Source organism: Hylobates moloch, unplaced genomic scaffold, assembly GCF_009828535.3.
Source record: "Hylobates moloch isolate HMO894 unplaced genomic scaffold, HMol_V3 SCAFFOLD_8, whole genome shotgun sequence".
In the NCBI taxonomy this organism is placed as follows: Eukaryota; Metazoa; Chordata; class Mammalia; order Primates; family Hylobatidae; genus Hylobates; species Hylobates moloch.
Genome location: NW_026652283.1, coordinates 40,831,285 through 40,844,808, shown reverse-complemented (window position 1 = coordinate 40,844,808; position 13,524 = coordinate 40,831,285). Strand labels below are relative to the sequence as shown.

At 47.7% G+C, this 13,524-nt stretch overlaps 1 protein-coding gene across 2 annotated transcripts; it reads right to left on the bottom strand.

The window, feature by feature from the left end:
• Nucleotides 1–3,847: 3,847 nt before the first annotated feature.
• On the bottom strand, nt 3,848–13,078 carry NDUFS5 (NADH:ubiquinone oxidoreductase subunit S5). Of its 2 annotated transcripts, none has more exons than XM_032160323.2 (3): nt 12,997–13,078; nt 10,471–10,688; nt 3,848–4,080 (listed from the first exon to the last, which is right to left on the bottom strand). In XM_032160323.2, the coding sequence occupies exons 2-3, from the start codon at nt 10,684–10,686 to the stop codon at nt 3,976–3,978; spliced, it is 321 nt and encodes a 106-aa protein (XP_032016214.1). In that variant the 5' UTR covers nt 10,687–10,688; nt 12,997–13,078; the 3' UTR covers nt 3,848–3,975. The 2 variants fall into 2 exon arrangements, with proteins under 2 accessions (XP_032016214.1, XP_032016215.1); XM_032160324.2 differs by having other exon boundaries at nt 12,943–13,037.
• Nucleotides 13,079–13,524: the final 446 nt, after the last annotated feature.

Here is a 13,524-nt window from a genome sequence, read left to right as displayed (position 1 = left end):
AAAATCAATTGGCCGGGCGCAGTGGCTCACGCTTATAATCCCAGCACTTTGGGAGGCCGAGGCAGGCGGATCATGAGGTCAGGAGATCGAGACCACGGTGAAACCCCGTCTCTACTAAAAAAATACAAAAAATTAGCCGGGCGTGGTGGCGGGCGCCTGTAGTCCCAGCTACTCAGAGAGGCTGAGGCAGGAGAATGGCATGAACCCGGGGGGCGGAGCTTGCAGTGAGCTGAGATTGTGCCACTGCACTCCAGCCTGGGCGACAGAGCGAGACTCCGTCTCAAAAAAAAAAAAAAAAAAAATCAATTGACCATACATGTGTTTATTTCTGAACTTGCAATTCTATGTCTATCCTTATGCTAACACCAGTCTTAACTATTACTGCTTTGTAGTAAGTTCTGAAATAATTGGAAAGTGTTGAGTCCTCTAAATATGCTCGTCATTTTCAAGATTATTTTTTCATATTCTGGGTTCCTTAGAACCCCATATAATTTTTTTTTTTTTTTTTCTTAGACAAGGTCTGGCTCTGTTGCCCAGGCTGGAGTGCAGTGGCACAGTCTCAGCTCACTGCAACCTCTGCCTCCTGGGCTCAAGCAATCCTCCCACCTCAGCTTCCCGAGTAGCTGGGACTACAGGTGCACACCACCACACCAGATAATTTTTGTAGAGACGAGGTTTAGCCACATTCCCCAGGCGGGTCTTAAACTCCTGAGCTTAAGTGATCCACCTGCTTCAGCCTCCCAAAGTGCTGAGATTACAGGCATGAACCACCATGTCCAGGCAGCTTCATACTTTCTATATCTGGGTCTTTTTTTTCTTCTTGAGTTGGGAGTTTCGCTCTTGTTGTCCAGGCTGGAGTGCAGTGGCGCCATCTCAGGTTGCTGCAACTTCTGCCTCCCAGGTTCAAGCGATTCTCCTGTCTCAGCCTCCTGAGTAGCTGGGATTACAGGAACCCACCACCACACACGGCTAATTTTTGCATTTTTAGTAGAGACAGGGTTTCATCATGTTGCCCAGGCTGGCCTACAACTCCTAACCTCAAGTGATCCACCCTCCTCGGCCTCCCAAAGTGCTGGGATTATAAGCGTTAGCCACCACACCTGGCCTGTTTCTTTTAAAAACATGTTTCTAGCCAGGCACGGTGGCTCATGCCTGATATCCCAGCACTGTGGGAGGCTGAGGTGGGAAGATCATTTCAGATCACAAGTTCGAGACCAGCCTGGTCAACATCCAATATGGTGAAACCCTGTCTCCACTAAAAATACAAAAACTAGTTGAGGCAGGGCGCGGCGGCTCACGCTTGTAATCCCAGCACTTTGGGAGGCTGAGGCGGGCGGATCACGAGGTCAGGAGATCGAGACCACGGTGAAACCCCGTCTCTACTAAAAATACAAAAAAATTAGCCGGGCGTGGTGGCAGGCGCCTGTAGTCCCAGCTACTCGGAGAGGCTGAGGCAGGAGAATGGCGTGAACCCGGGAGGCGGAGCTTGCAGTGAGCCGAGATTGCGCCATTGCACTCCAGCCTGGGCGACAGAGCGAGACTCCGTCTCAAAAAAAAACAAAAAACAAAAAAAACAAAAACAAACAAACAAACAAAAAACTAGTTGAGCATGGTGGCGCACGCCTGTAATCCCAGCTACTCAGGAAGTGAGGCAAGAGAATCTCTTTTACCTTGGAGGCGGAGGTTGCAGTGAGCCAAGATGGTGTTAACTGCACTCCAGCCTGGGTGAGAGACTCCATCTCAAAAACAAAAACCAGAAGCTTCTAAACATGTTAACTATGGCTCAGACCTGTAATCTTTGGGAGGCCGAGGTGGGTGGATCGCTTGAGCACAGCAGTTTGAGACCAGCCTGGACAACATGGCAATACCCCGTCTCTACAAAAAATACAAAAATTAGCCAGGCATAGCGGTATACACCTGTGGTCCCAGAAACTTGGGAGGCTGAGTTGGCAGGATCGTTGCAGCCCGGGAAGTCAAGGCTGCAGTGAGCCGTCATCAGGCCACTGCACTTAGGTCTCAGTGACACCCTGTCTCAAAAAATTAATATTAAAGAATAAAATAGGCTGGGCATGGTGGCTCACACCTGTAATCCCAGCACTTTGGGAGGCCCGGTGGGGGCGGGGTGTGGATCACTTGAGGTCAGGAGTTCGAGACCAGCCTGGTCAACACGGTGAAACCCTGTCTCTACTAAAAATATGAAAATTAGCTGGGCATGGTGGCACCTGACTGTAGTCCCAGCTACTCGGGAGGCAGAGGTGAGAGAATCACTTGAACCTGGGAGATGGAGGTTGCAGTGAGCTGAGATCATACCATTGCACTCCAGCTTGTGCAACAGAGCGAAACTCTATTTCAAAATAAAATAAATTTTAAAAAGAAAAAAAAAGTTAACTAGTGCTAATATGCCACTGTTATAACGCCTGTAATCCCAGCACTTTGGGAGGCCGAGGTGGGCAGATCACCTGAGGTCAGGAGTTTGAGACCAGCCTGACCAACATGGTGCAACCCTGTTTCTACTAAAAATACAAAAATTAGCCGGGCGTGGTGGCACGCGCCTGTAATCCCAGCTACTCAAGAGGCTGAGGCAGAAGAATCACTTGAACCTGGGAGGTGGAGGTTGCAGTGAGTTGGGATCGTGCCACTGCATTCCAGCCTGGGTGACAGAGCAAGACTCCACCTCAAAAAGTGGCAAATTAAAAGAATGTTACTACTTCTTCAAAATTAAATTATCTGAACTTGGCATTTTCTTAGCCTTAGACTTCACAGACCTTACAGTCAACACACAACCCCTATCTCCACTGCCTCCCTCTCCCAGCTCAAGTCTATGTTTTATGAAAAATAAGTCACAGGCAGAAGTGGTGGCGTACACCTGTAGTCCCAGCTACTCGCAAGGCTGAGGCAGAAGGACTGCCTGAACCCAGGAGGCTGAGGCTCCAGTGAGCAGTGATGGCATCACTGCACTCAGCCTGGGTGAAAGAGTAAGACACAGTCTCAAAAAAAAAAAAAAGGGCTGGGCGTGGTGGCTTCAGCCTGTAATCCCAGCACTTTGGGAGGCTGAAGCAGGCAGATCACGAGGTCAGGCGTTCGAGACCAGCCTGGCCAATATGGTGAAACCCCGTCTCTACTAAAAATACAAAAATTAGCTGGGCGTGGTGGTGCATACCTATAGTCCCAGCTACTTGGTAGGCCGAAGCAGAAGAATCGCTTGAACCCAGGAGGTGGAGGTTATCAGTGAGCCAAGATCACGCCACTGCACTCCAGCCTGGGCAACAGAATGAGACTCTATCTCCAAAAAAAAAAGAGAGAGAGAGAGAGAAATATGTAAGAAAAACCAGAATGAAAACACTATAATTTCTTAAATGAGTTAACATATTTAAAGTACCTTATACACATTAAGTGTTAATTAAATGTTAGTTATTATTCCATAGCTGCTAATTTTTAGGAACTGTTTAAAAGTTTCAACTGTTTTTAAAATCAAATTTAAAAAATAGGTTACAATCTCAATATAGAAAGGCATGATGCGGCTGGGCACAGTGGCTCACGCCTGTAATTCTAGCACTTTGGGAAGCTGATGCAGGTAGATCACATGAGGTCAGGAGTTCAAGACCAGCCTGGCCAACATGGTGAAACCCCACCTCTACCAAAAATACAAAAATTAGCTGGGTGTGGTGGTGTGTGCCTGTAGTCCCAGCTACTTGGGAGGCTGAGGCAGGAGAACCACCTGAACCTGGGAGATGGTGGTTGCAGTGAGCCGAGATCATGCCACTGCACTCTAGCCTGGCCAACAGAGCAAGACTCTGTCTCAAAAACAAAAAAAGAAAAGAAAAGAAAGGCATGATCCAAGAGAAAATAGAACAAATAGGATGGAGCAATCCTTTATTTTTACACACTTTGACAAGGAGGTTTTTCATAAACAACCTTTCCAGTGGAGAACAGAGAATAGGAAAATCAGCCTCCAGACATCAGCAGCTGCTCTGCTCAGGGCCGAGGCTCCCCCTTGCCAATGTGGTGAGGTGGAGGGGTGTACTTCCCTTCCTTTATCAGCTTATCCCGCTGCTTCCTGATGGTACCTGCACGTCTCATCTGTCAAAGGAAAACATAATTAAACTGAGGGAGGAGATATGTGCCAAAAAGTGAGAACTGGAAAAACAGATCAATTTTGGTTTCATTTTTAAACTACAAAAGGCCTTTCATCTTACGGGGCCTCTGAAATGAAGTCCGCCTTTAAAGAATTAACATGAAATCACTTCCCAAGCTTTCAAACAAATTTTTAGTATACATAACCTCTCTGAAAACTAACAACTAAAATGTTCTTAATATATATATAGCAATATGGATATTTGCAAAAACCTTTAAGAGGCATATTTGTGTATACTAAAATCTTTTAAAATATCAAAAGTTTAATTCCAGCACTTTGGGAGGCCGAGGCAGGTAGATCACTGAGGTCAGGAGTTTAAGACCAGACTGGCCAACATGGTAAAACCCTGTTTCTACTAAAAATACAAAAATTAGCCGGGGATGGTGGTGCACATCTGTAATCCCAGCTACTCGGGAGGCTGAGGCAGGAGAATTGCTTAAACTTGGGAGGCAGAGGTTGCAATGAGCCACGATTGCACCGCTGCACTCCAACCTGGGTGACAGAGTGAGACTTTGTCTCAATAAATAAATAAATAAAAGTTGGGCTGGGCGTGGTGGCTCACGCCTGTAATCCCAGCACTTTGGGAGGCCGAGGCGGGCAAATCACAAGGTTAGGAGTTCGAGACCAGCCTGGCCAATACGGTGAAACCCCGTCTCTACTAAAAATACAAAAATTAGCTAGGTGTGGTGGCGCATGCCTGTAGTCCCAGCTACTCAGGAGGCTGAGGCAGAAGAATCGCTTGAATCTGGGAGGCGGAGGTTGCAGTGAGTTGAGATCGCGCTATTGCAGTCCAGCCTGGGCGACAGAGTGGCACAATCTCGGCTCACTGCAACTTCCACCTCCTGGGTTCACGCCATTCTCCTGCCTCAGCCTCCCGAGTAGCTGGGACTACAGGCACCCGCCACCACACCTGGCTAATTTTTTGTATTTTTAGTAGAGATAGGGTTCCATTGTCTTAGCCAGGATAGTCTCGATCTCCTGACCTCGTGATCCGCCCACCTCAGCCTCCCAAAGTGCTGGGATTATAGGCGTGAGCCACCGCGCCCGGCAAGCACTTGTATATTCTATGTGGAAGTGGCACTGCTGCTGTAACTATGCAATGGGTATGAATGAAGCAGAAATAGCCAATATGAGGTCTCTTTTCCCCATATGGAAGTAAAGGCCTGATTCTTACTCAGCCACTAGTCACCGCTGAGTCCTGAATTCTGTCTCTTCTACTCAGATAGGGCATTGGTTGCTTCTCAATAAATCAAAAGTATGTTACATGAGTGTGTCAAAGCCACAACAATAAACTGGTCCCTGGATTCTGTGACACAGAAAATTTACTAATTCTGATCACATTATTCCTCTGCTCAAAACCCTCCAGTGGCTATCTTACTGAGACAAAAAGACGAATCCTTATCATGGCTTACAAGGCCTACTCCAGTGACTTCATTATCTTAATATTCCCCTAGCTCCTTCCAGTCAGCTCAGGGACCTTTGCACTTGCTGTTTCCTCTGCATGGAACATTCTTCCCTCATATCCATATGGTTCACTTCCTTTAAGTCTCTGGTCTGTCTGCTTTTGCTGAGATCTTCTCTGACTACCCTATTTAAAGTAGCATCCACCTAGCTCCTGCCCCTAGCACTTTCTATCCTTCTCCTGTTTATTCTCCTCACAGTACTTATTATCACGTGTATTTTTACTTGTTATTTTTCTGCCCTTCCTCCCACTATAGCATAAGCTCCACTGAGTCTGAGATTTTTTTTTTGCTGTTTTGCTTACTGTATTCCTAGTGCCTAGACTAGTTTCTGACATAATTTTTTTTAACAGATGACTAACTTATCACAAAGATATGAAAAATTAGTATATTCAGCCGGGCGCGGTGGCTCACGCTTGTAATCCCAGCACTTTGGGAGGCTGAGGCAGGCGGATCACAAGGTCAAGAGATTGAGACCACGGTGAAACCCCATCTCTACTAAAAATACAAAAAATTAGCCGGGCGTGGTGGCAGGCGCCTGTAGTCCCAGCTACTTGGGAGGCTGAGGCAGGAGAATGGCGTGAACCCGGGAGGCGGAGCTTGCAGTGAGCCGAGATTGCGCCACTGCACTCCAGCCTGGGCGACAGAGCGAGACTCCGTCTCAAAAAGAAAGAGAAAAATTAGTATATTCAGTTAAACATCTCATTAACCTTAAAGAAGTAGTGTTGATATAACTTCCGTAGAAAAAACCCTGATATAAACATTAACCATTTTAAAAGACTACATTCTTACCATTTACTTAAGAGTCTCCCAACACAAGACTAGTCATGGTTTTTTTTTTTTTTTTTTTTTTTTTTTTGAGACAGGGTCTCGCTCTGTCGCCCAGGCTGGAGTGCAGTGGCACAATCTCAGCTCACTGCAAGCTCTGCCTCCCGGGTTCACGCCATTCTCCTGCCTCAGCCTCTCCGAGTAGCTGGGACTACAGGCGCCCGCCACCACGCCCGGCTAATTTTTTGTATTTTTAGTAGAGACGGGGTTTCACCGTGGTCTCGATCTCCTGACCTCGTGATCCGCCCGCCTCGGCCTCCCAAAGTGCTGGGATTACAAGCGTGAGCCACCGCGCCCGGCTAGTCATGGTTTTGAACTATGACAATACCATATGTCAAATCTTTCTCTGAGCTAAAAGCAGTAACTCTGGATAAAAGCATAGGTATTGAAGCGAGCCTTACCAGGATAAAATCCCAGCTCCACCATTTACTAGCTATGTAAGTTCAGGCGATGTCCTTTTCTTTGCCTTAAATTTTGTTTGTTCATTTGTTTGTTTTTCTGAGACGGAGTTTCACTCTTATTGCCCAGGCTGGATGGAGTGTAGTGGCGCGATCTCAGCTCACTACAACCTCTGCCTCCTGGGTTCAAGCGATTCTCCTGCCTCAGCCTCCTGAGTAGCTGGGATTGCAGGCACCCGCTTACCACACCCAGCTAATTTTTTGTATTTTTAGTAGAGAGGGGGGTTTCACCATGTTGATCAGGCTGGTCTTGAACTCCTGACCTCAGGTAATCCACTGCCTCAGCCTCCCAAAGTTAAAATTTTAACTGTGTAATGGGGAAACTACTAGTAACTCATTTCATAGAATTGTGAGAAATAAATGCATTATAATATGCTAAGAACTTACAATAGGACTTGATTCTAATTCTGACTCACTAGCCTCTTCACTTACAGGGAGGTATCTATTCACTTAAAGTGACCCTGAAAATGGTAACTTATCTACTCATAAATTCACAGGATTAGGAAGTGACCTTAGAGCAATTCTTTAATTGTTTCAGATAAGGAAATCAAGACTAAGAAAGGAAAGTGACTTGCTCAAAGTCACAAAACTAGTGGTAGTTTGCTGGACGTGGAGGCTCATTTCTGTAATCCCAGCACTTTGGGGGGCCCAGGCAAGAGGATCGTTTGAGGCTAGGAGTTCAAGATCAGCAAAGGAAACATAGCAAACCCTTGTCTCTATCAACAATTTAAAAAGCCGCCCATGGTGGTATGCACTTGTAGTCCTAGCAACTTGGGAGGCTGAGGCAGGAGAATGACTTGAGCCTAGGAGTTTGAGGGTGCAGTGAGCTATGATCACGCCACTGCACTCCAGCCCGGGTGACAGAACAAGAACCTGCCTCAAAAACACGACTAACAGGATGGGTGTGGTGGCTCACACCTGTAATTCCAGCACTTTGGGAGGCCAATGTGGGATCACTTGAGCCCAGGAGTTTGAGACCAGCCTGGGCAAAACAGGGAGACCCCATTTCTTTTTTATTTATTTATTTATTTATTTATTTATTTGAGACAGAGTCTCACTGTCGCTCAGGCTGGAGTGCAGTGGCGTGATCTCGGCTCACTGCAGGCTCCGCCCCCCGGGGTTCACGCCATTTTCCTGCCTCAGCCTCCCGAGTAGCTGGGACTACAGGCACCCGCCATCTCGCCCGGCTAATTTTTTGTATTTTTAGTAGAGACAGGGTTTCACTGTGTTAGCCAGGATGGTCTCGATCCCCTGACCTTGTGATCCGCCCGCCTCGGCCTCCCAAAGTGCTGGGATTACAGACGTGAGCCACCGCGCCCGGCCGGGAGACCCCATTTCTATTTTATATAAATAAAATCAAAATTAGGGCCAGGTGCAGTGTCTCACACCTGTAATCCCAGCATTTTGGGAGGCCAAGGCAGAGAGATCACCTGAGATCAGGAGTTCGAGATCAACCTGGGCAACATGGTGAAACCTTGTCTCTACTAAAATACAAAAAATTAGCTGGGCATGGTGGCGCACTCCTGTAGTCCCAGCTACTTGGGAGGCTGAAGCAGAAGAATCACCTGAGCCCAAGTTGAGTCTGCAGTGAGCCGTGAACACGCTACCGCACTCCAGCCTGGGAGACGGGAGTGAGATGCTGTCTCAAAACATAAATTAAAATTAACCAACCAACAACAAATGAGTGGTGGCAGAACCAGCATCAGAACCTGACTCTCCTAACTCCCAATCCAATGTTCTTTCCACCTTACTACAATGCCTCCTGTTGGTATCAATTTATCAAAATCTTTTTTTTTCTTTTCTTTCTTTTTTCTTGAGACGGAGTCTCACTCTGTCACCAAGGCTGGAGTGCAGTGGCACAATCTCGACTCACTGCAAGCTCCGCCTCCCGGGTTCATGCCATTCTCCTGCCTCAGCCTCCCGAGCAGCTGGGACTATAGGCGCCAGCCACTACACCCAGCTAATTTTTTTGTATTTTTAGTAGAGACGGGGTTTCACCATGTTGGTCAGGCTGGTCTCGAACTCCTGACCTCGTGATCCACCTGCCTCGGCCTCCCAAAGTGCTGGGATTACAGGCGTGAGCTACTGTGCCAGGCCATCTTTTTTTTTTTTTTTTTTTTGAGACGGAGTCTTGCTCTGTCACCCAGGCTGGAGTGCAGTGGTGTGTTCTCAGCTCACTGCAACCTCTGCCTCTCAGTTTCTGGCAATTCTCTTGCCTCACCCTCCTGAGTAGCTGAGATTACATACCCCTGTCACCATGCCTGGGTAATTTTTGTATTTTTAGTAGAGACTGGGTTTCACCATGTTGACCAGGCTGGTCTTGAACTCCTGACCTCAGGTGATCTGCCCACCTTGGCCTCCCAAAGTGCTGGGATCACAGGCATGAGCCACTGCATGGGTTTTTTTTGTTTGTTTGTTTGTTTGGTTTTCTTTTTTTGAGACAGAGTCTCGCTCTGTCGCCCAGGCTGGAGTGCAGTGGCACGATCTCGGCTCCATGCAACCTCTGCCTCCCGGGTTCAAGCAATTCTTCTGCCTCAACCTCCCAAGTAGCTGGGACTATAGGCGCCCACCACCACACCCAGCTAATTTTTGTATTTTTAGTAGAGACAGGGTTTCACCATATTGGCCAGGCTGGTCTCGAACTCCTGACCTCATGATCCACCCGCCTCAGCCTCCCAAAGTCTTGGGATTACAGGCGTGAGCCACCATGCCTGGCCAACTCATTCAACTTTTGAGGAGATGAACACTAAGCTGTTAACATCCCTTTTCCACTGCATCGTTGTTCAGGTTCATGTACAGCAATCTCATCAACACCTCCATCTTCTTCAGAGTGGAATGAATCCAAAGATGTTGAATGTAATGGATTTGCAAGGTTAAATCTCTTTTCCAAGGAGGATTCAATGAATTTGAAATATTTTCACCCAAAGATTTTCAAGGGTCAACATCCAAAGCTAGTTGATATTCTCTGCTTCACAGCCAACTGAAAAAATGGGTATACACACACATGCAATTTCTAACCTGGTGGCTAGAGCAGGGTAAAATACTAAGGAAAATTTGGGAGAAGAGAAAGAATGCTGAGGAACAATGGACCATCCTCATATCTGAAGGCATTTAATTTCCTCATCATGGTACCAAAGTAGGAAAGGTATTTCACCAGAAAAGCTTTGCCAATTCACATTTGGCAAGCCACTGCTCAATGACCCACGAAAAACACTTAAGAGTAATCCCAAAGGAGGCCAGGCACGGTGGCTCACGCCTGTGATCCCAGTACTTTGGGAGGCCGAGGCGGGCGGATCACCTGAGGTCAGGAGTTCAAGACCAGCCTGGCCAGCATGGTGAAACCCTGTCTCTACTAAAAATACAAAAATTAGCCGGGCATGGTGGCAGGTGCCTATAATCCCAGCTACTCAGGAGGCTGAGGTACGTGAATCCCCTGAACCTGGGAGGCTGAGCCGAGGTGGCGCCATCGCACACCAGCCTAGGGGACAAGAGTGAGACTTCGTCTGAAAAAAAAAAGAAAAAACAAAAAAAAGAATAATCCCAAAGGAACAAGAAAGTAATTCAGCTTCCACCTCCATCACTTTCTTACCGTTTTCTGCCGAAGCAAACACTCCATGAAATCATCATATTCTATCTTGCACTCTTTCTCTGCCCGAGTATAACCGATTCCATGTGCACATTCTATCCATTCTTTTTCAAAAGCATGGCATCGACCAGCCATCTTGTAGGGCTGTTCAGCACTCTGGATTGTCAACCATCGATCTAGGTTAAGGCCGAACCTTTTCTGGATGTCCAAGAAAGGCATGGCTGTAATGGAAGATTTAAAAAAATAAGTAAACAAAATACCACAAGAGGGCAATCAACTGAGAAATTTCTAAGAAAAAATTAGATAATCATGATAAGTAGCCCTTTAGAACACTGTTTGATGTTATTCTCCCGATTTCTTCTCACCAAACTTTTTCATTAAATAGGTTCTTCCAGTTTATGGCAGATAAGCAGTTTTTGTGCTTTTTCAAAACTCAAGGAAAAGAGAACTATAACTAAAGAACAATGCATAGAAATCTTTTCTAGGTCAGGAGCAGTGGCTCACCTACCATGTGAGATGGAGTCTTGGTCTGTCACCCAGGCTGCAGCACATGGCGCGATCTCGGCTCACTGCAACCTCCTCCTCCAAGGTTCAAGCGATTCTGCTGCCTCACCCTCCCAAGTAGCTGGGACTACAGGTGTGCACCACCACGCCCGGCTGATTTTTGTATTTTTAGTACAGATGGGGTTTCAGCATGTTGGCGAGGCTGGTCTTGAACTCCTGACCTCAGGTGATCCGCCTGCCTTGGCCTCCCAAAGTGCTGGGATTACAGGTGTGAGCCACTGCACCCAGCCTAAAATTTTTTTTTAAATCAGCCACTTGTGGGCCAGGCGCGGTGGTTCATGCCTGTAATCCCAGCACTTTGGGAGGCCAAGGTGGGTGGATCACCTGAGGTCAGGAGTTCAAGACCAGCCTGGCCATATGGTCTCTACTAAAAATACAAAAAAATTAGCCAGGCGTGTTGGCATATGCCTGTAATCCCAACTATTCGGGAGGCTGAGACAGGAGAACTGCTTGAACCGGGGAGACGCAGCTTGCAATAAGCCAAGATCCGCCATTGTACTCCAGCCTGGGAGACAGAGCGAGACTCTGTCTCAAAAAAAAAGAAGAAAAAAAGAATTTAGATCCTTTGGTCAGGTTCTCTGTCTCAAAAAAAAAAAAAAAAAAAAAGGCACTTGTGGTGGTATGCACCTATAGTCCAGCTACTCCTAAGGCTGAGGCAGGAGACTGAGGCCAGGAGTTCAAGGCTTCAGTGAGCTATGACCTGGCCACTGCATTCCATCCTGGGCAACAAAGCGAGATCCTGTCTCAAAAAAAAAAAAAAAAAACAAAAAAACAAAAAAACCAGAGTGAAAAAATGGGTTGAGACTTACTTTGTAGAATATTACAGACATTTGGGAAAAAAAATTTACATGCAAATACATAATAATGTTAAATGTAAACACACACACACACACACACACACAAACCCTGACTGCCTAAGATGACTGAAAGGAAGCGCGCGCACACTCACAAATATCAATATAAATGTGTACTCATGGTAGATTTAAAGGTGAATTTAGTTGGGCGCAGTGGCTCACGCCTGTAATTCCAGCACCTTGGGAGGCCGAGGCGGGCGGATCACCTGAGGCCGCGAGTTCAAGACCAGCCTGACCAACATGGCAAAACCCTGGCTCCACTAAAAAAATACAAAATTAGCCGGGCGTGGGGGCGCATGCCTGTAATCCCAGCTATTCGGGAGGCTCAGGGAGGAGAATCGCTTGAATCCGGGAGGCAGAGGCTGCAGTGAGCCGAGATCGCGCCACTACACTCCAGCCTGGGCAACAAGAGCGAAACTCCATCTCAACAAAAAGGTGAATTTAATTTCTTAAGTTCCTTCCCGTCCCTCAGTCATCATTTACTGAGTAGTTACGTTCCAGGCACTCAGATGCGGGGGAAAGCAGCTCCAACGTAAGCATCAGAGACACACTCGGAATTGGGAATACACTGCAAGGAACACGAGTTGGGTAAGAGCTCGAAGGAGGAATCACCAACTCTGCCCGGAGACTTGAAAATGCCTTTAACATGGCTTGCGAGTTCGCCAAGTGAAGATCAGTGGGCAGAGTGTTCCACTTGGGCAACAGCCCGAATTACATACCGCCGGAGGTGCTGGCTATGTTTGGGGGACAATGGAGCGCAGCGTGCATGACGGTGAAAAGTATGAAATGAGCTCAGGAGGCTGGCAGGGCCGAAATCACGCAGAGCCTGGAAAGCTGGGATAAGGATCGTAGACTTTAGGTTAAGAAACAGAAAGCCAAAACATTAGTCCGGCAAAAACCTAAACAAATCTGAAAAGTGGAGAGAGCGGCAATCTGCAGGCTCCGGTGCCATTAGCTGTGGAGGTGAAGCGGCCTGGGAGGGCAGGGAACACGCCCTGAGTTCGGGTCTGGGAGAAGGGGACACACAGCAAGCCAAGAGGAAATCTGTTAAAGAGACCTCGGAAGGAAGGTCCTTAAACTAAGCTGCCGCGCGGACATAAGCAGCCCCTACCGATCCGATGCTCGTGCCCTTGACTCTTCTCTGGCTGCAGCTTCAGAACTACTAGCTTGCGACGCGGACGCCTGCCGTAAAGGATGACCTCAGCGCGACGTTTGCAGCGAGACGCCGGAAGCCGACCTTCCCTCAGCCGTCTCCCCAGAAAACCATAGAAACCAAGCCCCTTGGCCTGGTACGGTGGCTGACGTCTGCAATCCCAGCACCTTGGAAGGCTGAGGCAGGAAGATCACTTCAGCCCAGGAGTTCGAGAACAGCCTAGGCAACATGGCGAAACTCCCGTCTCTACAAAAAATAAAAAATCAGGCCGGGCGCAGTGGCTCACGCCTGTAATCCCAGCACTTTGGGAGGCCGAGGCAGGTGGATCACGAGGTCAGGAGATCGAGACCACGGTGAAACCCCGTCTCTACTAAAAATACAAAAAAAATTAGCCGGGCGTGGTGGCGGGCGCCTGTAGTCCCAGCTACTCGGGAGGCTGAGGCAGGAGAATGGCGTGAACCCGGGAGGCGGAGCTTGCAGTGAGCC